The sequence below is a fragment of the Trachurus japonicus genome, chromosome 4 (genome assembly GCF_045865225.1).
Source record: "Trachurus japonicus isolate A0001 chromosome 4, Traja_1.0".
In the NCBI taxonomy this organism is placed as follows: Eukaryota; Metazoa; Chordata; class Actinopteri; order Carangiformes; family Carangidae; genus Trachurus; species Trachurus japonicus.
In genome coordinates, this window is record NC_140910.1 from 6,001,309 (window position 1) to 6,026,377 (window position 25,069).

The following is a 25,069-nucleotide window of genomic DNA, read 5'->3' on the forward strand; positions in this document are numbered from 1 at the left end:
GACATCAGCATGACAACATATTGTCACGCCTGTATTGTTTTGCCTCGTGCTGGCGGACCACTTGTTTACATAGAGGCTTGCTTATCCTGTTACATGCAGCGTCTGTTGTCTGTCTGACATCTGCCCGATTTCACGTGAATGCAACATCAAGAATACGTTCCGATATGCAACCGCGCCGCTAGATGGGGGTAATTCCTACATACTATACCTTGGTGATCCCATGGATTGAAGCCTACCTAATACGTCTTCTTCATCTTCTACATCTTCACCTTTCTACTTTGTTAGAAAAGAAGACAGTGAGAAGTTATGTAAATGGTTGGTACTTTCCAACCACTTATTTATTTTGCGCAGATCTGTTTAGTGCTGCCATTCAAACTGTCAGCACATTTATTGATCGTTCTCCAACCGTTATGCTGGTCCAGGAACCACTCCTTGTCCTCAGGTGTTGTACAGCATGTCTCATGGGATGACAGCCCAGAGTTCGCCATAGTTTGAAGATGAATCATGGGCCCACGGCCTTCGAAAATGCTGTGTCTGTATTTTAAAATGTCCCAACCTCCCACCCCCTCCTCAGTCACAGCAGTGTGAAAAGCTGCATGTACAGACTTGCCATTGCAATTTTGCTGCTGATGTACGCTCAAACGTTTCCAAGGCCAAATACACAGAAACACAGTGTGTGTGTGTGTGTGTGTGTGCTGCATCAGCAGGTAAAAAGAGAAATTACTCACTGGTTTCCATGGCTGTGTTTGTGCTGAAGCTTTACAAGATGAACTTTAATGATCGTTTCGTAATGAAATTATATTTCAAATTTGTCAAGTGTACTCCACACAGTACGGAGGAGTTGAAGCAGTAACAGGACTTCCTTAACATCTCAGAGTGTTGCGCTGAGCAGTGGGTTGTGACAACATTTACATTTGCACTAGATACATACTTATCCCTGCTTGATAGTGACCAGCAACGGTTACTTTATGAGTTGTCATAAAGATAGACATCTGATAAATGACCCAGACATTGTTTATTCACTTGTAATGTGGTCCCTTAGTTGTTTACATATACGCCTGCCTGCACGCTGAATAGTCAGGAGTCCTCCAACATTGACTGATTTATTTCAGACACAAGGAAAAAAAACAAAACATGACTGTGTGTCTCGAAATATACTTTGTGCATCGAACTCCAAAAGGAGGACGATGAAAGAAACAAGCCAATACAAAGAGTTGCTTGTGGAAAAGGATTTCCACACATGCTATTTAGAAGTATTTTAGTTTTGGGAGATGATATGTAACAAAAACAGGAACTCTCTGTCTGTCTCTCTCTCTCATATTTCAACCTCAGAAAATAAACAAATAAATAAATATAATGAAAACTGTTTTTTCGCAGAAGCAAAACTTTCTCTGCGTTGTTGTTGTTGCATTGTCCAGCCACAGTGGTGGAGACAAAGACAGCACGGCATGTTTGTCTTTTGTCTGCCAATCACAGAGGATCAGTGCATAGCCAGGTACTTGCTGGCTTACTATAGTAAATCCACTCTGATATGCAATAATCTGATGTAAACACTTAGTATAATTTGACCTTAATTGTAGGGGATTCTGTCATTTATAACAGGGCTTTTAAGGCATGAATTAGGGTGGTTTGTGTGTATGTGTGTGTGCCAACACATAAACCAAATCAAATTCTCCACTGCAGTGTAGCATCTAATTGCAGATGTGTGGTTTGCACAGCACCTTTCACAGATACAAAATCGCAAAGTGCTTCACATCTATCAAAAAAAAAAAGCACCAAAGTTGCAAACAGTGACGAGGAAAATGGGCCAATAAAAAGCAATAAAGGGAGCAGGGATTCGGACAAGCTAACCAAAAGCCTGTCAAGAATGAAAACATTTTCAGCTGCTTCATAAAGATGTCACAGGAGTCTGGGGATTACAATGATAAGTGAAGAGCATGCAGCAGTCACCTCTGATTTTATAGTGGGTTTGAGACAGAGCCAGTAACTTTTCCTCAGCAGACCAACGGTAAGAGTGCTATTGGCCGTATATGGGAGCGGGAGGTCAGCAGTGTGCTGGAGTGTTTGACCAGGCAACGCTATAAATATTATGATTATCAAAATTATGATTTGGCGCAGATAGATATTCACCAAACAAAACAAACTGAATTGGGTTTTGTCTGCACCTGCTGTCAGATAAGACGGCTAGTCTCATGCTAGTCTCCAAACCTTCAGCTATAGTCTTCAGACGGGCCTTTTATGGGACAGATGATTGAGTGCAGTGCAAAGTCAAATGCAGGAAAGATTTTTTGACATAAACAACGAAGGGTTTTCCTGTTTTTAAAGGACATGGCAGAAAACCAAACAATCATAACTGTATGCTGAAATTAAAACTGTCCCAACCCATGAGACTGACTGGCTTAATCTTGTTTGTACTTGCTCTCAAGGGGCTTCTCTGCCGATAGAGAGGAACTAAATAATGACTTGTAGATACAGTGAACTGACAAGGGTTGTAAAACTGATTTTTTTTATGCCTTTGTTTGTTACATTGTCCAAAGTTAATATTTTTCAGTGTTCCAGAGCTTATTTATTTAAAGCAGAGTGGTGCAACGATGAACAAAAAAAAAGGAAAAGGAAAAGGAAAAAAAGAGCTTGACTTTCTACAGACTGAGTTCCAGTTCTAGGAGCTTTATATTTTTCTAGAGTATAACAGCATGTTTTCATTTGCACCCTAACAAAGTCTGAATTTTCTTTGTTCAATTTTGTCACGAGTAATGTGCTCTGTAAATCTATAAATGGTCACCCATAGGAGTATTATTAAAGACAGTATAGTAAAAGTTTTAGCTCCAGAGTCTGTAGAATCCATCTGTTCGCATCAATTTATCTACTTTTTGGTGAACCGTCACATCGATGGTCAAGTGAGGACTTGTGCGGAGGAGGCAGTCTGTTCCCTTGCCTACGGCCTTGGCTGCAGAGGGTCACTCCAGCTCTGGCTGAGATTAGGTGGCCCTGCAGAGGAGGATTGTGCTGGTGTGATTAGATAAGATCCCCTAAAGGACACTCAGACACTTTCTCCACTCCTCGTGCTTGAGTCCTTGATGACTTTTTCACCTGAGACGTGGGCACAGATTGGCCCGTTCGCGCTCAAGTGGCCCTCTTCCCTTAAAGCTTTAGCCTTGGGGCGAGACTGCGTTGGAGGGCAAATATTGCGTCAGACTGTGATATCATCGACACAATCTGCCCCTGATCTTTTGTGACAGGAGGAGGTGATAAATCCTGTGGAAAAGGAATTATAGCAGGAAGAGAACAGGATCTTAAAATATTTAACATACGAGACATATATGGGTATAGAGACTCTCACCTAAAAGGAACTGAATGTTCTATATTATTTATCTTTGACCAATGAGAATCTTATGAAGCAAATTGAAAGAGAGAAAAGTTAACAGTGGAATCAAAACTTCTTGCAGCATTTGTATGTTGTGAAATCCAATCAGCAGTGATCTGAGGGCTATGGAAAAGCTGTTGGTGAAATGATGCTTTAGGGAAATGGGGGTGTAAATATTAATGGCGGAAGTAATATATTCAAACAGGACTGTTTCATTTACAGTTGCTGTTGTACTGTTTTAATCCATTTAGTCTTTTTGATTTGGAAGCATGCAAACCGATTTCACTCTCAGTCATGGGTCTTTTCCCCTGTTTTCTCTGGCACACGTATCCTTTGCTTATTTTCAAAGTCAGCAGCACAGAGGTGCCTGGTCAGTCTATGATTATGTAGATTTTCTCTGACTTCTCTTCACCTCTGCTGATGGGGGGAGGAAGTGGTGTCTGGGCCACAGAACAGACTGTATTTGGATGTTTTGGAGCGATGGCCTGTAGTACAAGAGGTGCCTGTGGCTGAGATTTGGCCGTCTGGGGTTGAGGGGCTTCTGGAGAACACGATGTGCCCCAGTGACTGGCTGCTGCTTACCAAAGTGGCGGCGAGGAGAAGCCCTGACCCGGCAGGGGGATAAATCTGCTATTGCGCATGGTGTGCATGGACTAATATGGGTAAGGGGAATCACATGGTCCTTTTTCAGACACATTCACACAGGCACACACAGTTCCTGCCACTGCGATGTGTGAGGCCCACTTCACATCTCTTTCACGTCCACATGTGAAAGTGGCGGCTTGCAGTTTGTCCACATTTTCAGTAAAGACGTGAGAGCAATTAATCGTTTCCGGCCTGTACCAGTGAACCCATTCTGCACGGGTATTAACCGAGGGGTATGAACTGTTATCCGCAGAAAGAAATGCACAGCTGGACCTGACTCAGAATACGCACTTTGGCTCCTGGCCAATCTCAACACCAACACTGAGTTATTAAGTGCAACAGAACACCTCAGTAGTGACTGTGCATAGTGCTTTGTCGGGGATATCCTCACATTTACAAGGCTTGCAGCCACCTTAGAATAACAGGCCTGGAGGAGAAAATATGCTAATCATTCATTCAAGAAGCTTGGAAGTACCCTCAATAATATTTTGGGGCTGTTTTCGTCATGAAGGTACACCATCATCAGCTGAGCAGATGAGACAGTCCAAGTCGTCTAACGCTGTAAGATTGAAGCTGAAATGAATGAGTCAAATGTTTTCTCATTGCTCTTGATGTGACCATAATCAAAGTGCGATGTTTAGAGTCATTTGTCTAATGCAGGTGCTGCTGATTTAGATTAACAAGGAACAACAGCTGTGAGGCTCTTGTATCAGCATGAAGGAATTAATGTGGAAATTGGTTCAGCCTCGTTCCCTCAAATCAGATGACTGAAATCAGCTACAGCTGCCTAACAATTTTGCCCAAGCACACTATTAATTACTTGGTTAGTTTCCAGAACCCCCCCCCTCCCTCTAATTGTATTCTGATTGCTGTAGTAGAAATTCATATCATCATTTGTAATTGTCATGATAGGTTCAGTCAGTCCCCTTTTTGTCCATGCTGTGAAAAGAAGGCTTAATTTGGAGGAACTGAACATCATGATTTTGGTTTTTCATTGCGACATATTAGAACGGCTCAAAATTTTCCAGTTTTTATTGTAATAGAAGCAGTCCAGGTATAATGTGCCTGGATCTGCTGAATGGATTTAGGTGCACTTTGAATTTCAGGGAGAACTCATATTTCATATAATTTTACAGATGACTGACAATAAATTTCTGCTGATAATTGTCTGTAAAACTATTGGTCAGACTATAAGACACAAAAGGCACAGACATACATTCTAATACAGTATAATAACTATGGTGATCCCTACCTACAAAACTAACGACATTCCTTTAGCCACAACTGTTTGTTTTTTCAAATTAGTAAATGTTAGCATGCTTGCACACTAAACTAAGTTATTGGTAATGAAAAAAGTTTTTTCCACACTTGAATAATGAACATGATTGTAGAGCAGACAAGCCAGTGGTGTATGGGTTCATTTTGGTGAAGAAGAACCATTTATTCATTTCTCAACAACTGACTGCACCCCATCAGTCATTTTGTGTGGATCCTGAAATGACAGCAGCCTCAGACAATGTCCACTGAGCACAGCCAGCCCACACAGGGAAATTTATGAACTGGCTTTACATGGCATTTGTGATTTCAATCTAACATTTTTTTTTACGTACTCTGGCTTTTTGCTCAACATTTCTTTTAGACAGTGAGCTGTTTGTTTCATGGACTCTCCATTTTCATAAATGACCAGTATGGACACTGGCTTGCCAGGACAAGAAGTTTTGCTTCTTAAGTGTTATTCACATTTGTCTGAAATAAAGAGTGATGATTTCTTCAGCTTCCACAATCCTGATCAAAGTAACAGAAGCCTCTTTTTTTTTTTTTTGTCTCCAATGCGGACCTCTATAAAGAGACCCAGGCCAGATTGCAAAGGCAGTATCCTTGGGTAGATCCAGTAAAGTGACTGTGGGCCGAGTTGCCAAGTCATAGTAGGCCTGTAGTGCCAGACTGAGGCTGTGTGTTTCAGAAGGTAGTGATTTCCTCCAATAATGGCAGAATAATTTCCACATTTTCTCAAAATTCAGTTATGCTGTGCAAAAAAGATCTAATCTTCTACAATAAGAGAACAAATGAGAGTTGCAGTTGGAGTGATCTTTGCTGCAGACTAGACTTGGTGCTCATATTTCATCTAAACTTTAAACCCCTTGGGGGTTTGAGGCAAAATATCTTTTCGTGGGTTCACTATTGACCTGAAGGTGTTGGTGTTTTGCCACTTAAGCTCTACCAAAACAATGACCTCACCCTGGTGTTCTTTTCTGTTCCCCTTGCTCTGGTTCGACGGTGTAGGTATCAAGTTTGAACATTTTTCCATATGTTCCCTCTCACACATGCCAAAGTGGCCTTTTGCACCCTGCTAACAACCCACCAGCACATCTGCGTTGATGCAGAACCTGGCATTACTGCAGAGACACCTTGTTCCAACGCTGCTGCAAATTGGAGACTAAAAATAAGAAAATGAAAAGAGGAGGCCAGTCAGCGCGTACAGTTGGGTGATAGGGGGGGAAATAAACAAAAGAGGGGCCCCGTGATCTGGAATCGGCCATCTTTCTCTAATCAGTTGCACCAAAGGCAAACATCAAACAGAGCCACTGGCTCCGAATCAGGGCGAAGCGGAGCAGAGGAGTGTTTTATCAGCTGGAATTCGCAGATATCTTAGACTGTGTGAGTGACAAGCTGGAGGAGCTCACCAGGCACAAACAGCTGGCGAGAGCACAGTGTTAGATAGGAGTTGAGTTCACACACAAGAAAAACTGCACACACTTTAGGAGTTCTAAGGTGCATTTTATAGCAAAGACATAGGCCTAGTTTTCACATTTTCAGAAGAGAGTGAAACTAGTTTTAGACATATTTGTGGGTGGAGGTTTCCCTTGACAGCAGCTGATTAAAATCTGAGGGCCCACATTGGTAGGAGACCGGTGCACTTGTACAGCCTACGTACGTTGACAGAATTGCTTTCTTTTCCACTGTTGCAGGAAGCTGACATACTGCAGTGTGGGTTATCAGTGGTTAGTACTTTTTTAGAAATGCTATTTTATGACAATCAACACCTTGTAAGGCCAGATGTCGAGTTAGTATTCCACTCACAAAGTGGAAACTAGCATGCTAGGCTAACTAGTTTCATTTTCCATCATCAGCCTTCAGCGTCATGTTCATCCAACACTGAAATTAGAGCCAGTATGAGCTTTCTGTGTATTCCAGAGGTCTGGTGTTAGTGATGATGAATTGGCCAGACCATAAGGGTGGTCCTTTAACCACAGTATGTTACACAGTATAATGTTCTGAATCATGAGCTAACACAGACAAATGCTGTCGATCTTTTACTGTGCCATTTATTAAGAAAAGTTATATTTTCACATCCAGATAAATTTGCAGTTCTTCACAAAATGGTGTTCAGACAGATCTAGTTACAACTATTTTCAGTCATCCTCTACAAACCAAGGAAGTTACAGCACAGACATCTCCGTCTGAACCAAACATTAGTGTTTTCAGTGGTGTAAATGTTTGGTTTAGAGGGAGTTGCCTGAGCAGTCACTGTGAAAGAATACAGTAGATACAATTTTTCCCTTCTCTTTTCAGTAATTATAATACTGATTCAAGTCAAAATGAAGACCAAGCAGAATGTACGAACTTAACAAATATGGATTTTCATTTCAGTTTGTCTTAAATCTACAGTAATCAGTGTAATCTAGGTCTGTCGCCCTGACCCCCCTACTCTTGACGTGTTATTTTCTCCGGCATGTCCTGCCATTCTGCCATATCACTCCAAAGATTTCTATCCAGAGCTCCTATCTCACTTTGACATCTTTTTGGGCCATTTTCTTTCTTTTTTTTTCTTCTTTTTTTTTTGCTGTATGGCGTTGAGCTGAGAGCAGACTGATTATCATCGCAAGTTCAGGTAGTATAGCATCCCCATCGTGCTGAAATATGTGGGTGGCGCTGATAAGAGCGTTCAGCAGGTCGTGGTCGGCCTTGTCACTGAGCTACTTTGCCCTGGTTCCCCTTCCCTCTGTACACTCTCAGTGATCCAGAAAAAACCAAGATCCAGACAGACAAGACACACGCACATACACACACATCAGATAACACCATATGATTGGTCCCAGGCAGTGCGCCTTTTCTCCTCTTGCAGCTATGACTTTGTAGTTCTGCAGCCCCCCCAGCCCTCTTTGTTTTCTACTTTTGCGGTCTTCAGTCCTCCGCTGCAGGGCTCACCGTGCTGCTGCACTTTGTCTAGCCAGTTTAGTATGTGAAGTGAATTTTTATAATAATCTTGGATATCAACCTGTCTTAACTCATTGCTATTGAAAACACGCAGGCCGGTTGTGTTGTTATTCAGACACTGCTGTGTTTCTGTTCCGTGCCATGGAATACAGAGTGCTGTGTCTTTTATACTCCAGTTGATTATTATTTCCTTTGTGGGAGTGTTCCCAGATTAGTCTTACTTTTTCTGCCTAATTAAAGGATGTTTTGGGTTTTCTCTGAATCACCAGGGATCATCAGGCACTTAATTAGCTCTGTCAATAAAGGAAACTCCCTTTTCCTGCAAGGACACTGAGCTGAGCTGATACTGAGCTCCGACTGCTGGGCACAATGTTTGTCTATGAGAGTATCACATTACAGTGTTGATGCACACACTTGAAACTCAGTGTGACTTGTTTGGCTTGAAATGTCATGAAATTGTAACTACATGCTCAAGACAGACAAACACAGCACCCGTTACAATTACAGTGTCACAGGCATCATACCATGTGGCTTTGTTACACAATACAGTAAATGCTTGTTGTGCGTGATTTATCTTTTCTGTCTGCGCTATGTTTGTTATTGGAGCTGATTCAAAGCCTAAAGTCGAAGCTCTATTGTTTTTTTTTGGTTTGTTTTTTTTCAAACACTTCTATTGTTTACACATGCTACCACCACTAATGGCATGCTGTGTGACAGGCCTTGCTTATCCTGCTACAGCTGTCGTCCCTTGTGTGGAGTTTAATTTCAGTAATGTGATAGGTCTAGACAAGCCTCCATCCCTGGCCTGCTGGCAAATGTGCCCCTTAACTGTAACTGTAACATACACTGGGCCTTCAAATCCCTGTGCCAGCCTCCTGATAATCAATCAGCCGTGGCCTCCTGTCCCCAGTAGACCCTGTCTCTCTAGGTGCTTTGATGCCTGGCGTATCTGCGGCTCTTCTCTTCACACCCCCATGGGCTGTGTGACAAGGTCGTTTTTCTTTTTTTTAAGCATGTTTATTAGTTTTTGTTTGCAATTTACAGCAAATCAAACAAGACATTCTTACAAGCAAGAAACAGAGCAAACTTTTTCTCCCTATTCTCCCTCCATTCCCCTCTACCCATCGCTAAATAAGTAAAACATTAAAACTATAAAAATAAGATGAAAATAAAGCAAAAAGGATGGAAAAATAATAATAAATAAATAAAAGAAGACAAATACTGCTGAATCCTGCTGAAGCAAATTACCAACATTAACATCAAAAAAACGTATAAAAGGTCTCCAGATGTCATCAAAAACATGATGTTTCCATTTAATAATGTACGTTTTCTTTTCCAATGTCATGTTTGATGCCATCTCTTTAATCCATCTTCCAATTCTTGGTGCATCAACGGTTTTCCAATTAAGGGAAATTATACGTTTAGCTTGTAATATACACATATCTACTAATCTAGATTCTTAACTTTGTAAATATGGGATAGTTGGATATATGCCCAGAAAGAAAAGCTTAGGATCCAGTGGTAACTTCTTAGTTAATATTTTATCGATCATGCTAATAATATCTTGCCAGAAGGATTTCACTTTCACACATTCCCATATACAGTGGTACATCGTGTCTCTTGCTTCATTTCACTTACAAGGTCAGTTGGTTAGAGCACCAACTTTACCAAGCCTCACGACAGCAGCTCCACTGCGCATCAGCTTGCGGTGGAGTCCTGACCACTGCTTACATTCTGCAACCCAGAGCTGATGTTATCACGTTGGACCTTGAAAGTAACATTTGACCACAGTTTTCCCTTTTTTTTTACCACTCATTGCCTCTTGGCACTTCCTCGCCCTCCTCTTCCTGCTCTGTTTGTGCGTGTGTTTGCAGGTGACTCACGTCTTCTGGAAGCGTTTCTGTCTGGGTTTAAAATTCCTCATCTTTTACAACTTTCTCGCTCACTCTCATTCTTCTTCTGCCTCCCTCTCTCTCTCTCCATCTCTCTAAGCCAGGGCCTCAAAGCCAAGCCAGGTATGATTATATCTTGGTTGTTGTTATTCTCAGAGGAGCAATGCGCACACTTTTTCCAGAGTCTGGGCTAAAGGGTTAGAAGGGGGGGGGGGGGGGGGGTTGTTTGTTTGGATCACCATCCAGTTTGCCTCATAGATAAGTATTCAGTAATTTCTTCCATCTCCATGTCTCTGAGGGAATTTCTAATGATTTTTGCAGCACTTTCATGGGCCACATTACTAAACACTCTCTTTTGTCTTGCTCTCCTCCGGGGCTTACATCTGTGGAGGTCTGATAATTAGGCTTTGATGCTTCATGTTCACCCTGTCTGTGCTGTCAGTGTCTCTTGTTAAATGACTTCAAGCAGCATTACAGTGACACGCCTTTGAACACAGACTATCTGTCAGAATGTACATCACATAAAAATCACACTTTCATGGGTGGAATACAGCATTTTTCTGCCCAGGGAGATGGCTTGGTGAAGTATAGACAATTATCTACTGAGAGTTAACGATTTCAAGAAAATATCTAATAATATATTTTATATATCTAATAATAGTTTTTCAGAATTATTATTGTGATTGTGTGTAAATTAAAGGCCAGGTCTGTATTTGTGTTATGCATAGCAATGAGAAAGATGTGTATAGCGTGGTTCAAAGTTCAAACAGCACTTCTCTGTGACCTTTATCTACTAATGAAGTCTGTCCAATTACACACAGACATCCCCAAAAGAAGGTTGAAAAAATGTATACCAACTGATGTGATGAGGTATAAGACTTCTACATGATACCAGTCATGCAACTGTGGTATTATGTGGTATAGTTTGTGTTGCTCTGGCAATGGAATAAATGCACTGACCTTTTCAGTATGTTCCGTTCTATGTATAAAAGATGGGTTTGTTTTGAGCATAATCACAATTTTATCTTGTTTACATGACAGGAATCTGATGAAAGCCTGTTTCTGCTTGTTGTTTATGTTCCTGGAAAATTCCTGAGTTTTAATTAAACACGGCCAGTTGAACTACAGAAATACTTACAAATGATGCTGATTATAATACAATACAACAATAGTATACTTGACAACGGTGCATCATTTTCTAATATAATCTAGATTAAGTTAAGTGGCCATCTAACACTGACACTACTATGAATATGACAAACTGATGGTAAGCCATGTCTGACATTGTCATTAAAAAAGTTTGGATATGTGACTGGAATATATTCTAGACATCACTAATCAAGATGAGGTCAAATCCTAGCATGAGGCTGGACCGCCTGTGGTCAAACCTGGATTTTATAACTGCGGCGTTGTCTGACTAAATCACCAAACACATAAATGAAAGATAAAGACGGAGCTGTGATTTCAGCTGTATTTACTTATGAACTTTCAGAGGGAAGAGTTAGAGGAGACGGACTATCTTTATTATTTTTAGTAATTATTTTTCAGGCTTTTGCCTTGATTTCAGCCACAGTGTGAGGAAGACAGGAAAATTGGAGAGATGGAGAGAGAGGAAGAGAATGACATATAGCAAAAAGGCCTCTGACTCAAACTAATGCTGTTAGGGCCAAGCCTACAGTAACCCCCAAGCATGAGCTGCTGGGATGCTTTTGAAGAAATAGGGATATTTCTCATTTTGTCAGATGCATGTTTCATGGGCTCTGTCTAGGATCAACATTAGTTTAGCTTTTATTTGCTTGAAAAACCAGAAAGTAACAGACTTTTATTATAGGCAGGTCTTTATGTTTCCCCTCTCCCTTTGTTTAATAGTGGTTAGTACAAAACCTCATTACTGATGACTTCTCTCTCTCTCTCTCCCTCCCTCTCTCTTGCTAAGCCTGCTGTATCTTGTGTTTAGTTATTACCCTGTCTCCTTATTTGATGATGATAATGGAGGTGAGGTTCATTGTACTGGAAGCACTCCTGTTTCCCTACAGTTCCTGAGCAGAGTGGTACCATCAGTCAGTGAGTCACTCAAACAGTTTCACTGTTGCAGTGCAGCCAAAAAGGCATTATGTAGTACTAAACGTCATGTAGCTGCATTTACCATATGTTGGTTTCGGTAGCCAGCTGAACAGTTTCACCTTTTAATGACTTGGTATGATACTATTAATGAGGCAAATTGAATGTAACACGTGAAAATATAGAGTAGCAGGGAGGGAGTCATATGGAAAACATTGATGTGATTAAAGAAGTTGTTGTTTTTACTCAGTATTTTAGGTCAGAACCTTTAACAGACTGTTATATAATTGCTTTACTTTATCCAAATCAATCTAAAAGAGAAAGAGAACAGAACGGTTTGTAAATATGATTGTCAGTGAACAAGAGAGCATATGATTGTAGCAGAAAAGCACTGTACCACAAAAGAGTAATGTGTTTTGATTGTATACAAACCATAACCATGTTCTCTACACAAGTTACTGATATGAATGTTCTCACCAGTTTTCCATGGTTTTTAAACAATTCAAATGCCCCTATGGTTTTTGCAATCATGGATTATTTGGTTCATTATTAGCTTCGATTGAAACAGATAGGCCACATTTGTTGTTAAAAGCAAAGGCCAAAGTTTTTTTGCGAACCATGACTGATTAAGTTACTGTAGAGATTGTTTTATCATATAAAGTGAATCCTTGTGGGTTGAATTAGTGATTTACAGGCTTTTACTGCTGTCACACAGGATGAGACTAATATGATTAGTCTGGGAATATAGTGGAGAGGACATTAAAGAGGAGTGTCTGTTCTTAACAGTGTGAGAACAATTTAAGGTTTTTAACAACTCAAGTAAACTGGTAATGATAATGTTTACAAGCTATAAAGACATATTTTAAAAGTGAAAAGTCAGTGATGGAAAGCCAGATCCCTGTACCCGATGTGTTCATGGGCGAATGCTCAGGCCCTGAACCACCTGAGTCGATTTGGTCCAAATGATCCAGACAAGTGTGACACTGAAAACAAGAAAACAGCAGTTCAGGCCCCAAAACATCTAGTTTGTTTTCCCCTGTCTCACCAACAGACTGTGAAAATCTATTTTAATGGCAGTCTGAGAACCAAAGGCATAGTTGCATGCTGTAGAGATGGTAACAGAGACCCGCCGCTTACTTTTTCTTTTCTTTTTTCCGTTGTTAACAAAGACTCCACTGTGTGAAAGTTCAGATCCCACTCAGGCTACATATCAGAGCTAAGCAAGTGCCTTTTAGGGAGAGCACAGCATGCCGTCTTTGTGCGTTTATCAGCAAAGTGAGTACATAAACAACCACAAAGCCTGATAAAGAAGAACAATCTACCACATGATAATGCTGCAATTACACCAAGATGGCAACCGTGGTGGATTGCCTGATATTTTTCGGTTATATTTAGGTAAACGTGAGAAAATCAAAGCTTTGACATGGGTTACACTGTGTGAAATGGGATCGTGTTTTATAACGTGATTGTTCTGTGTTTACGTGCTATCTCCCCCTTGGTGTTGTACCAGTATGTTGTTGCTTATTGTGTCTTTTGTTTCTTACCAGGTTGAGTTGCATCTGAAGCCCATCCAGTCTCTGCTGCGCCACCAGAAGCCCCTGGTCTTTGTGCTTAACTCCCCCCAACCGCTGATCTGGAAGATCAAGACAGAGAACCTGGCCCTGGGCATCAAACGTACCTTTCATGTGAGTCCAGCATCACTAAAAGCCTTTAAGTCCTACTTCCTAAAACTGTGTATTCATTTCCTCACAGGCTAAGCTGTATTCCCATTTCAGTAGCTCTCTTCTCTCAGTAAAATATTTAAAGTGATCTAAAGCTGTGAAGCTTGTCCACACTGCAAAACAAGTTTTCCATGATAAAAGTTTGATCTGCGCAGTCACTGTGGCGACGAGGCATTTCATCTACTGTACTAAACAATGTGCTCTTCTCAATTGCACAGATGAATATTGAACATTTTCTTTTATATGGTAACTAGGGATGTGGATTAGATTAAATGTAGACTTTAGAACAGCACACGTTTGATTCATGTGAATATGCTTTGATTCATATCAGAGAGTTTATTTTTACTATTTTTATTTTGCCCAACACAAACCTGTATCTCTTCCTCACATCATGGTGTGGAGTGTGTTTATCTAAAAAGGTGAAATGTGCTTTGTCAGCTTTATTCTCACTCTGCAACCACAGGCCCATATCCCCACCGCCTCCCGCCCTCCTCTAAACAGTCCTGTTGATAGCTTGGCAGCTGTTCAAATCATTCAGAGCGTATCCGCGTACCACGAAAACCCCTAACAACGGGGAGTGTGTGGTAGCAAACACTAAACCACTAAAGCTCTGCGAAGCTGAGGGAGTTCATCTATCGCCCACTGATGATATGCTGTAATTCTCAAAACTGTATAGGCTGTCGATCTATCTGCGCGGGGAGAAGGCGACCCAAATTTCAGCAGTCATTCAAAAACAAACAAAAAAGACATTTTCATCACTGAGCTATACTACTTTGCTGAATAGTGGCCACTGTGGCCACCAATGGCTATTGCAGTGTCTCTCAGATTCCTTCCCAAGTTTCATGTTACAAAATGCAAAAGAATAGTTTTGTTTCAGCAACCTGACTGTTTAAAGTTTGTCACACAGCATCTACTTTGAAGGAACTATTTGCAGGTTCTGCTACTGCTACATACATAGCAGCGGTTGCAATAACAGCTATTAAAGGGATAGTTCACCCAAAATTCAAATTGCACTCATTATCTACTTACCCTCATGTCGACTAAGGGTTGAGAGAAGTTTGAATTTTGTAGCGGAGAAGTTTTTGAATTTTGGGTGAACTATCCCTTTAACCTACAGTACAAGTCATAAGTCTACGTATGTCCGTATCATAATTTCCTTATTCACTTCACAGTCACTTCACAGTCTCCAACGATGGTCTCTTGTGTCTATCATGTCTTTTCTCCTGCTGAGGTTTGCGTGCTAAGCAGCTAGCCCCAGCCTCCTTGCTTTCCGGCAGTGATTCACTGTTTTTGTTTTGGCCAAAGCTGTTGTCAGGCGACAGTCATCACTACCTGCTCAAGGCAAGAAACCACTTTGTGTGGTAAAGAAGACTAGACTAGACTATTAGAGATATTTTCTCTTTTCTGTTTTAAGTTAAGAAACATTAGCAAACTAGAAACATTAGAAGTGTAAATGTAATAAATTAGTGAACGTTGCTTTTCCTTTTTGAGAGAAGAAAGCATGTGTTACGGTTGCATAGCTTAAATAGTGTTATGGACATTTGTATTAGTACCAGCTTACATGAGGGGGAGGAAGAGGAGAAGTTTTGTTGAGGGGTATCTCAGTGTAGTTTGAGCCAGGTCCCCTGGAGAGCCAGCCATATTTAGTAAAGGTACCAGGGGGCCTCACTGGGAAACTTAATAAAAAATGTAAAAATGGATTTTCTCAGTGCCCTCGTACAAAGCCTGTGTATCGCATGAGAAAAATATAGCAAAATGAGACCCAGAATCCTCGGCTACAGCTTAGCTATACTATGTTGCTATGAAAACTGACGTCTTTTGTCTTCATGCTCTGAAGGCTTCTCGGGGTCTTTGGCTTCCCAGAAGTAATCATGTTCAGTTCTATGTTAACGCCACAGAAATCTGCAAGAATGCGGTATCAGGTACACAAATTATTTCCACATGGGGTCGAGCGTTTCCTTGCTTACTTCTCACACACGAAACATCCTGCCATGAAAGCCAGCGTGACACAGTGAAGAACATACATGTTTTGCAAATTCCTTGCATTACGCTCAGGCTCATCTAAACACACAACAAATTATATATAGAGCTGTGCAGTCCAGCTCCTGTGACCATTAGAGCAGAGTCATGATGTGTCTCTTCTACACCTTATGAAACTCTTTTAGGGTTATTATCATTTGACATGGAACTAGTAGCAGTACTATTGATCATAACCTCTGGATCAAAAGTGATTACTAAACACTTAAAGGCCCCATGCTGTGCACCTTTCTCTGGGTTTATTTACCTGCTGATATCCCTAACAAGATGTATCATTGGTTTTGAGTACCTGTGATCTGCTTAATATTGTTTATACTGCCCCTTTCTGTTGCCTCTTTCTGGAGCTCTAGCAGGCACAGGTCATTTGGCCAATCAGAAGAGAGAATGAGAACCTCTCCTCTGATTGGCTCACTGTTTTTGAGTGGCATTGGTCGGGCCAATCACAGGCAAGTAACTGAAACCTAAGCTGCATTCATAAAAATTGAAAAAAAAAAAAACAACTGGTCACGGTGGGCGGAGTTACCTTGTGTGTGACATCACAGAAAGGAGGAAGTGCTATCTGCTCGTCTTAAAGAGAATGTTCCTACAAATGGGCGGTGTGTGTTTCTCCGTTTATGACCAGTTTGATGCATGGGGCAGTATATACGTGGCCCAGAGACCTCCCCAAGCACGAAAAAATAACCAAAATCACATTTTCATGCCATGGGGCCTTTAAATGTTTTAATATGCATTGTGAAGTGGGTATTTTTTTGCCATGTTGCATCCAAATACACTTCCTTTAAGAGAATTCTTAGAGAAACTTAGAAAACTAATTTCCCCTCGGGGATAAATAAAGTATAATCAATCAGTCAATCAAAATCTGTGGTCATTAACAAAACCCTTTGCCCTTTAAGACATTTCGAGGTTGCTCCATAATCAAATAACCAATACGTGAGGTGAACTGTGGAGTGAACAAAAAATCTTTTTATAATTTTCTTGTGCGTGAGCAAGATGATAGCTTTCAGAGAAATGTTCAACATATGAGGCCTGCTTGCCAGAAGCTCTTTTAATTATTATTTTCCCGTAATGGAAATGTTCTCATGTCAACAGAAATTATGACGCATGTGCATGTGGCCTGCTTGTATTTCCCTTCGCTGCGATAATGTGTAGCCAGTCAGATGGCCGTTTCTGGAGAGACCAGCAGGTCAGCATCACAGTAAATGTCTCCCCCATTGTCAGCGATGGCAGACAGAAAGCAGCTGACAAGCATCATTAAAAGTCGCAGTCCAGGCGGAGCTGTTGCTGTATGTGTGATGATGTTCGACATCAGTGCTTTTCCACAGTGTGCAGATTTGATATGCTGCTCTGAATTGAAATGATAAGATACATGAGGAATGTGTATTGGATTCATTTACAGTAGTTTTCATGCTACACTTTTTTCATCTGACTGGATATAAAAACATCTTATCTTTTCTGAAATTGAGATATTAGCTTTCTGTCTTCATCCTACGTTTTTTTTTCAAGTGGGGTGAGGGGAGATAAAGGGAATCTTAACAGTAGAGAAGGAGACCCCTGCAGTCATACAAAGCTGTGCTAATGGCTTTGACTGACTGCCGGGGCCCCTACTGAATTAGGTGTTAAGTATTTTTTGTGTTTGAGTGACAGCACAGAGTCTTCTGGCAGTTCAAGCTCTTGGTATCTTATCCACCAGCCTGACTGCACATAGCTGTAACTCAGAGGATTCCCAGACGCCGCTCGTCTTCTCAAGTTCTCTCCACTGTGACACGACACTTAACATGCCACAAAACTCAAACACAACATCCTGCGGGAAGAACAATTGTCAGCCTTTTTTTTTTTTTTTTTTGTAAACGGTTAGGATTCCCTCTGTTCATAAAACTTGAGCAAATTGCACATGAACATTTTGCAAAGTAGGACCCAGCTTGGTGACTGTTGCTATGCTGGTGGAACTCTCTGTTCTCACGCAGCACATAACATGCGTAAAAATCTTTTCATTTTCGAAACAATTGATCCTGTGGTTCAATATACCACAGTGGAGGTGATATAAGTGAGGTTTTTTTCAAGTACCATCTAAACCCACAGTCCCACAGATTACCTACTGACTGATGTGAATTGCATGCCCTTTGACTTTAGAAATAATGCTGCATTATTAAGATAAATAAGAGTAAGTAATTATTGAGATAGTGACAGCTATCAAACTCATCAAACTCATCAAATACACAATCCAACTACTCCAAAACGCTTTGGTGGATAAGTGGTGACCTGCACATTCACCACGCTATGAGATAATAACGGAACGTTATATTACCAGACGGAGTTGTTTTCGAGGCAAACGCAGAGACTGCTTGCTGAAAAAACTGTCCCTGAAGGCAACGCGCATCAGCGGTTTTGCATGAATTTACCTCTAAAACAACTCTCTGTTATTATCTCATAGCGTGGTGAATGTGCAGGTCACAACTTGTCCACCAGAGCGTTTTAGAGTTGTTGGATTGTGTATTTGATGAGTTTGATGAGGGAAACCAAGAAATCCCATTAGCCTCTGTAGCGTAGCTCTGAGCAGCTCACGGCTCTGCTCCACCGTTCTAAAAATAGCTTGCACCGACAATTAAAGGTAACAAACCTACTGCTATGACTATAGGGATTATGGCAATGGGCCAATTTGCCAAAACGTTGAACTATCCCATTCCCTACACTCCTCTCTATCTGTTTTTTTCGAACGGCTAAAATAAAGGACACCACCCTCCGAACTCTTCAAGTGCTGAGTGTTGTAGTTACCACATCCCTATACGAACCACTCCAACATATGGTGTAATCTGAAGCTTGGCAAGCCTTGCAGGGCTGTACCATGGATGTATTATATTAAGTTAGGGGTTGCTATGCCATGATTGGTAAATCGTTTTTTGGGTGGGGTTTAGAAAACTGTCAGTTGGATTCAAAACTTAAATCAGACATAAAAAGTTTTCTCATGTCATCATCACAGAAGTGTGGGCGGAAGGAGGTCCAACCAATTCCTGCATGTTCTCATCAGTAGCTCTCAGGTGGAGATGAGATGTTGTGGTGAGGGTGTAGAGTAACAGAGTCATGAGGAACTGGTTCGGGGCTTAACACTTCACAACAGAAACCCCTTTTGCCAGACCTCCCTCACTCTGCCTTTCCACTGGAGAGGCTGTTTCCAGGGGCTAATTGGACTCTGAATCAGGCCTGCCAGTCCTTGTTTCCTGGTCCCAGTGCTCTGGGCTCCGCGGACACAGATGGGCTGCCTGGAAAAGCTTCAGAGACGCTGAGCACACTGTTGCTGTTGGCCGCTGGACCTGGTTGGCTTTAAAAATGCCAGACTTTTGTTGTAAAACATGTTCCTTGCAGTACTCCTTGTCAATCAGCAGAAGGCAGGAATCACCACGGGTCCAAAATGATAGGAAATATGAACATTGAAATGAGGCCAAATTTTATTTTACCAAGGGACACAGGCATTTAAAGTGATACACATGTGCAGTGTGTGCTGTGTTGACTTTGTGGCCAGATGTATATGTTTCTTTGGGGGGTTTTGGGGGAGGAGGAGGAGGGGTTGCATTGCATCTCTGCTTGAAAGGCTTGATCTGGACCAAATGTTTTATGACTCTTGATGGAACAACACTGTAAAGTTTTGCTCTTGGCCTCAGTTGCCTATTGTTTGTTTGCCAAGCGTTGCCTTCTCACTCCTGTATTTCTTTCATTAGTCGAAGGCTCGTAGTATAGTATGAGCTCTTTTTCTGTCCCACACACGCACGAGCACTCTCCTCGGTGTAATTGTTAATGGAAACCATGGGCAGCCGCGATTGGTTTTTATTTGGAGACGGGAATGGCAGAGGAACGCTCCAGAGTGGCGCTGAGACATATGGTATTGTTTTCTCCACAACAGAGTCTGCCAGTTCACAGGAACACATGCACATCTGCAGCGAGCAGCGTGATTAGTTCCCTCTATCTCATCAAAAGAGAGAAGATCAAATCAGCCACCAAAGCGTTTATCACATTAATATCACCAGAGAGCTATTGCATGCTCATATCATTCATCAAGCCTTTCTGCACTTTCCATCACCCTCCTCTGTTTGCAACACCTCTTAATTTCCAAACAGCCATTCCTGATTTCCCCGGCTGAGGGTGTTGCCCTGAGAGAATGCAGTGGAGGATTACAGCTCTATGATAATTGATCTCAAACATTTGGCATGCATTCTCCTTTTTGCTTCACATATGGCTATAATATGTCGACGCTTACAAGCAGAAAGGGTGGGGGATATACCGTTAGAATATATTCTACTAGAAGTTGTTCTTTAATCTTAACGGATGATGAAGAAAAGGTTATTTAACAATTTACAATTTAAGTGCATTATAGTTTTTACATTAAACCTATATGATGTATGTTTTCTGTAGCTAACGCACATTATATAGAACAGAAAATCAAGCGACATGTGTCACTGCAAATACCGTTACAAACTCGACTACATCATTACAAACATGAAAGCACGAGTTTCAGTTCCCATGGTAGCGTATGCAGCTCGGCTAACCCCTCCTCTGCATTCTTTGTTTGATCTCACCTGCCAAGTCTGAGAAATTCCTCTTAAGTCAAGGTAATATCCAGTTTTCATGTTTCTTAACTTCCAAACACATTACAAGGTCCATCAGGCTGTTTCTGGCAATAACAACAACAGATTGTTAATAAGAGATGAGCTATGTTTTCATATAGAGAGGCCGGGCTTTACTTGGCAGAGGGCTGCTTCTTGCAGCTCAGTAGAACATTACAGCACATAGACATACAAGCTTTTTGCATTGCATCACTGATTGGTCATAAGACCAACATGAATGCAACATAAAGATCTTGTTGATGGTTTTTTTTGTAGAAGTTGTTGATGTGAGAATAAAGGACATGAATAAATCTTTTTTTTTTCATGATTGCAGTGGTTGGCTCATGTGAGCGAATTAGCTACAAAAGTAACAACATTGAGTGACAGCTTATGTAAAAAGCTTGCAGCATAGTATATTTATATTTATATATTCTATTTAAGACCGTGACTGAAATTGCGCTTTGCTTTCCAGCACTTAAAGTCATTTTGGTCTGTCAACTGGGCATACAGTGGTGGGGGTGGAGAGAGAGGGAGAGAGAGAGAGAGAGAGTTTGTTAAAGCCCAGAGTGGGTCCCTCACTTCCCTGTTTCAAATTCCTGAGGTTTTCAGAGCTCTGCAAGGCCTGGAGCTAATTTGGCTTTCAGGCTTTCCCCCTCTAATTCTTTGCGACTAATTACAGTCGTATTCCCGCAATTAAACTGATAAACTCTGCTGAACTTGGCAGGGTTAGCAAAGACACCCCGGCCCCTCCTCATCGGCTCAGGGCACCACTTCTCTCCACTCTGCCATCTTTTTTCTCAATGCTCCCTCTCATCATGATAAACGCACTAAAAATAAAAAATCAGCATCAGTTCTTCGATAGAGTCCGTCTCTCCTGCCTCAGTATTTATTGCCTCTGGTGACAATGCCAGGAACATGGAGAGGAGCTTCCAGAGGTCAGGCAGATGTTGCACATGAAGGGATTTGAATAGTTATGTCTGAAATACCTAAACACCCTAAAGGGATGTTATTCTATTATCATTAAAGCATGATTGCAATTTTAGGACAACTTCATAACATCATCACGAACAAGTGGCCGTACGTATTCCTCTCGGATCGACATGGATTTAATATTTTGAATTAAGTGTTCCAGCAGTGTCTCAGTTCACGCATACAGATAGGATACCTTGGGAGAAAGAAAACAAGCATGGAAATAAAATGAGGTAGGCTGTCTAGACCGAGCGCTTGGACTCATTTGGTTGTTCGGTAGGTTTTCAGCACATGTGGATGTTTATCTCTCTGAAATGAAGCATATGGGCTGAGCTCCATTAAGTGCCAAAGGGGTGGTCCCTCCTAAATACACTTCTCCCTGTCAAACTCAAATCAGCACGTATTCGTCCTCCATAGAGTTGAGACTTCTCCCTGATTTCTGTGTTGTTCTTTTAAAATTTACAGCTGGATTCAGCACATAAACCACCAATAGCATCACTGTAGTGATCTGTAGCAATCCCAAAGAGCTGGGACCGGGGGCAGCGGTTTAGGTACCAAGTCGGTTAATGTCCTCGGAAAATGTCTGAATGGCTTCATGATATGTTTTTATAAAAGAGGCTTACCCACCAGGAGTAGCAGCGTGTGGCTTTAACAATCCTGCCTGAGTGACCACCTACTGTTCTGCTGTCTTTGCCACGTGTTTTTGTCCTCCTTTGGCCATTTTGAAGACAGGCATATGATACACATTTGTGATGACGCACAGTGCGACGCAGCACACTGTATAAACACTGGAAACCAGACACCTTATTGTGTAGGGGAACATGTGTAAAAATACGCTGAGCATATTTGTAGAAGCTTTGAAATAACTGTTGGGATGGAGTGTGAAGGATAGGTTTTTTACCAATGTTTAGAGAGCAGGTTTAATTTTGGAAAGGCTGAGATGTTTCTTTTTTTTCACTCTGCCTGCAGGTTCTTCATTTCACAGGTTCAAATTGTATGTGTAAAACAAAGATGAGTGTGGCGGAGATGACTTTTATGTGCACATCATTATCAAAGAAATACAATCTTGAAAAGTTGCGCTTAAATTATTTGATCTTTGTTCTGTGCAGCCGACTACGATTCCTCCCTCTCTAATATTTTTTACTCACACAGATAACTGAAATGGAATAGACAGAAGAAAACATGCTGTATTTCTGTATTCACTATCACATTGCATAGAACTGAGATAAGAGTTTATCACAGCCTTCTTTTGTCCTCTAACACTCCTGCCTTTTCTCCTCCTCCAGGTATCAGAGGGCTCAGAGGTCCACTTTCAGCCGGGAAACTTCTCCCTTTCCTGCCAGATCCAGAAGGAGACCTTTCCCCACGGCAACGAGCACCTCCTCAGCTGGGCCCAGAAGAAGTACAGGGCAGTCACCTCTTTCTGTGAGCTCAGGATGACTCAAGAAATCTACATCAAAGTCGGAGAAGGTATGGTGCTGGATCCCCGAAATTCCCAAACATAGCTCTAAGCCCCCAAGGCACCACCTCCTTATTCCCCTTCAGCTCCCACAACTTTGCTTAGCTTTTGTGTTTGAGCCCTGGCTAGAGGTTTACATGCCGTGTTCTGCTGAAAGAATTTCCTTCCCTCAACAGGCATTTACCCTTTCACACTATCTAAACAGGCTATCTGTGGTAATTCTGAGTTGTGGCCAAAATAAAGAATAAAGAAAGTGCACGGATAGTGTACTTGACCAAATCACATGACATGTAAGATTGCTATCTTCAGTACACAGTTGATTTTTTATTTTCACTATATAAACAAATACATACAAAAACTCTTTGGCTTCATGATCTTTTGAACTGAAGCAATTCGTTGATTTATTGATTAATGGATTAACAAGTCTCAAGTCTTTTTGATTTGAAGAGTTGTAGCTGTTGATAGTGAACTATCACTGTCTTTTGATCCAGATGAATCAAACAATTTGAAGAATTTAAAGAAAATGTGACTTTGTTATTATACAGACAAAACTATTTGACAAATAGCTTGCAGATGAAGCAATAATGAAAATAACTGTGGCATCCCATATTAACTCGTTCTTGTGATGACTTCAGATTGAACTTGTTAGAAACGTCATTGTTGAACCACTGATTCCCATAGGGCTGTTACAGGAAGATTTTGGAGCATCTTGCTGCATGTAGTGGCCTACTTATTAAGTAAACTAATGCATAAATTAACACAACTAGTCACATACAAGCTCATCAGGATGGATATGTTTGGCATTGTATTCTTATTTTTCATATATTTTTGTATAACTTTCTAATCTTTCAAGACTATAAATTAACAAGATTTAAGTCCTGGTTAATATGGCAACAGTCATCCGACTTATTTGTCAGTATTAGAACAGAGGAGCAGCTTGTCCATCTCTTTACAGTGCAGTTATACAACAATCATGCATAGTTTTAATAAAGGAGGCCTTTTTCCATTATGCCATAAGCAACAGTAATCTGATAACTATGTTTTGATGTATTGATGCATCTTTTGAACATTTGCTGCCTGCAGTAAAATTTCCTGTAACTGCTTTGAAATAAAAGACACCCTGGGTTTCACCAGTTCACCACTTTTAATGTGATCTAGCTGCAGTAGCAACTGGAAGGTCTGCATGAGCAATGTCTTTAACACAGCACTGATGCAGCTGCAAGACAGTGAAACAGTGAGGCCGTTATTCATGAGATAAAATTGCTGACAGAAAACTACAATGTGGAGAGATAGTAACAGACAGTAAATACATTAAAAGACTATTGCTAAAAAAAAATCAAACTATAAAAAGAAGCAAAAAGAGGCTTTGATTTTATGAAAATCATAAATTGAAACTTGAAGACTTTGGAATGAGGATATTAAGATCTTACCAGTTGATTCCTCCAATCCATTTGATTCTTTGCAATGTGGTTGTCACAGATTCACCTCATGCATTACTTTTGTAAATTTAATAATTTAATAGTAATGAAATAGAACCAACAGCGTGTCCTCTTGTGGAGGGAATACATAGTACGCTGACCAGATGTCAGTGGAAAAAAGCTGAGGTAAGCAGGGGATAAATCAAGTCTGTCCATTTTTTCCAATGATAAGGAAGGATGAGGAGTCTGAAGTGAAGAATCACCAGGGTTGATTCTCAGGGGAGGCTGTGATTGATCTTCATGCATGTTTGAGCTGTGGGCTTTCAAATCTTTATTCTGTACTGGCTGGTCCACACGGTGAACAGACGGCATGTCCAACTGCACGGTGCGTCAGCTTCTCAGACAGGACATGGTTTTAATGAGCATCTTTCACTACATGGAAATAAAGCAAAGCTCATGCCTGGAGAGACATAACGGCTCCACTACTTCTGGTGATAAGTTCTCTCTTTATGTTATTGGTTGCTGTGGAGAGCAGAGTGGTTGCTCAGCCTTCAAGCTTTTGGCTTGTGTCATTAAGGGGCTGTGGTTTTGGCAAAAGCCCAGGCTGCCATGATGTTTACTTCAAGCAAGGAGCTGTAGATTTCCACTCCTTCACATCTTCAGTAGTGTTTCATGAAGATGGACAGATTC

At 41.1% G+C, this 25,069-nt stretch overlaps 1 protein-coding gene across 1 annotated transcript in view; it reads left to right on the plus strand.

Annotated features, from left to right (window-relative positions):
* Positions 1-25,069, plus strand: part of tgfbr3 (transforming growth factor, beta receptor III) — a 75,366-nt gene that overhangs the window by 29,645 nt on the left and 20,652 nt on the right. The window contains exons 4-5 of the mRNA XM_085773540.1: positions 13,728-13,865; positions 22,789-22,972. Of these exons, the coding sequence (XP_085629666.1) occupies positions 13,728-13,865; positions 22,789-22,972 (322 nt within the window). The remainder of the gene's footprint in view (positions 1-13,727; positions 13,866-22,788; positions 22,973-25,069) is intronic.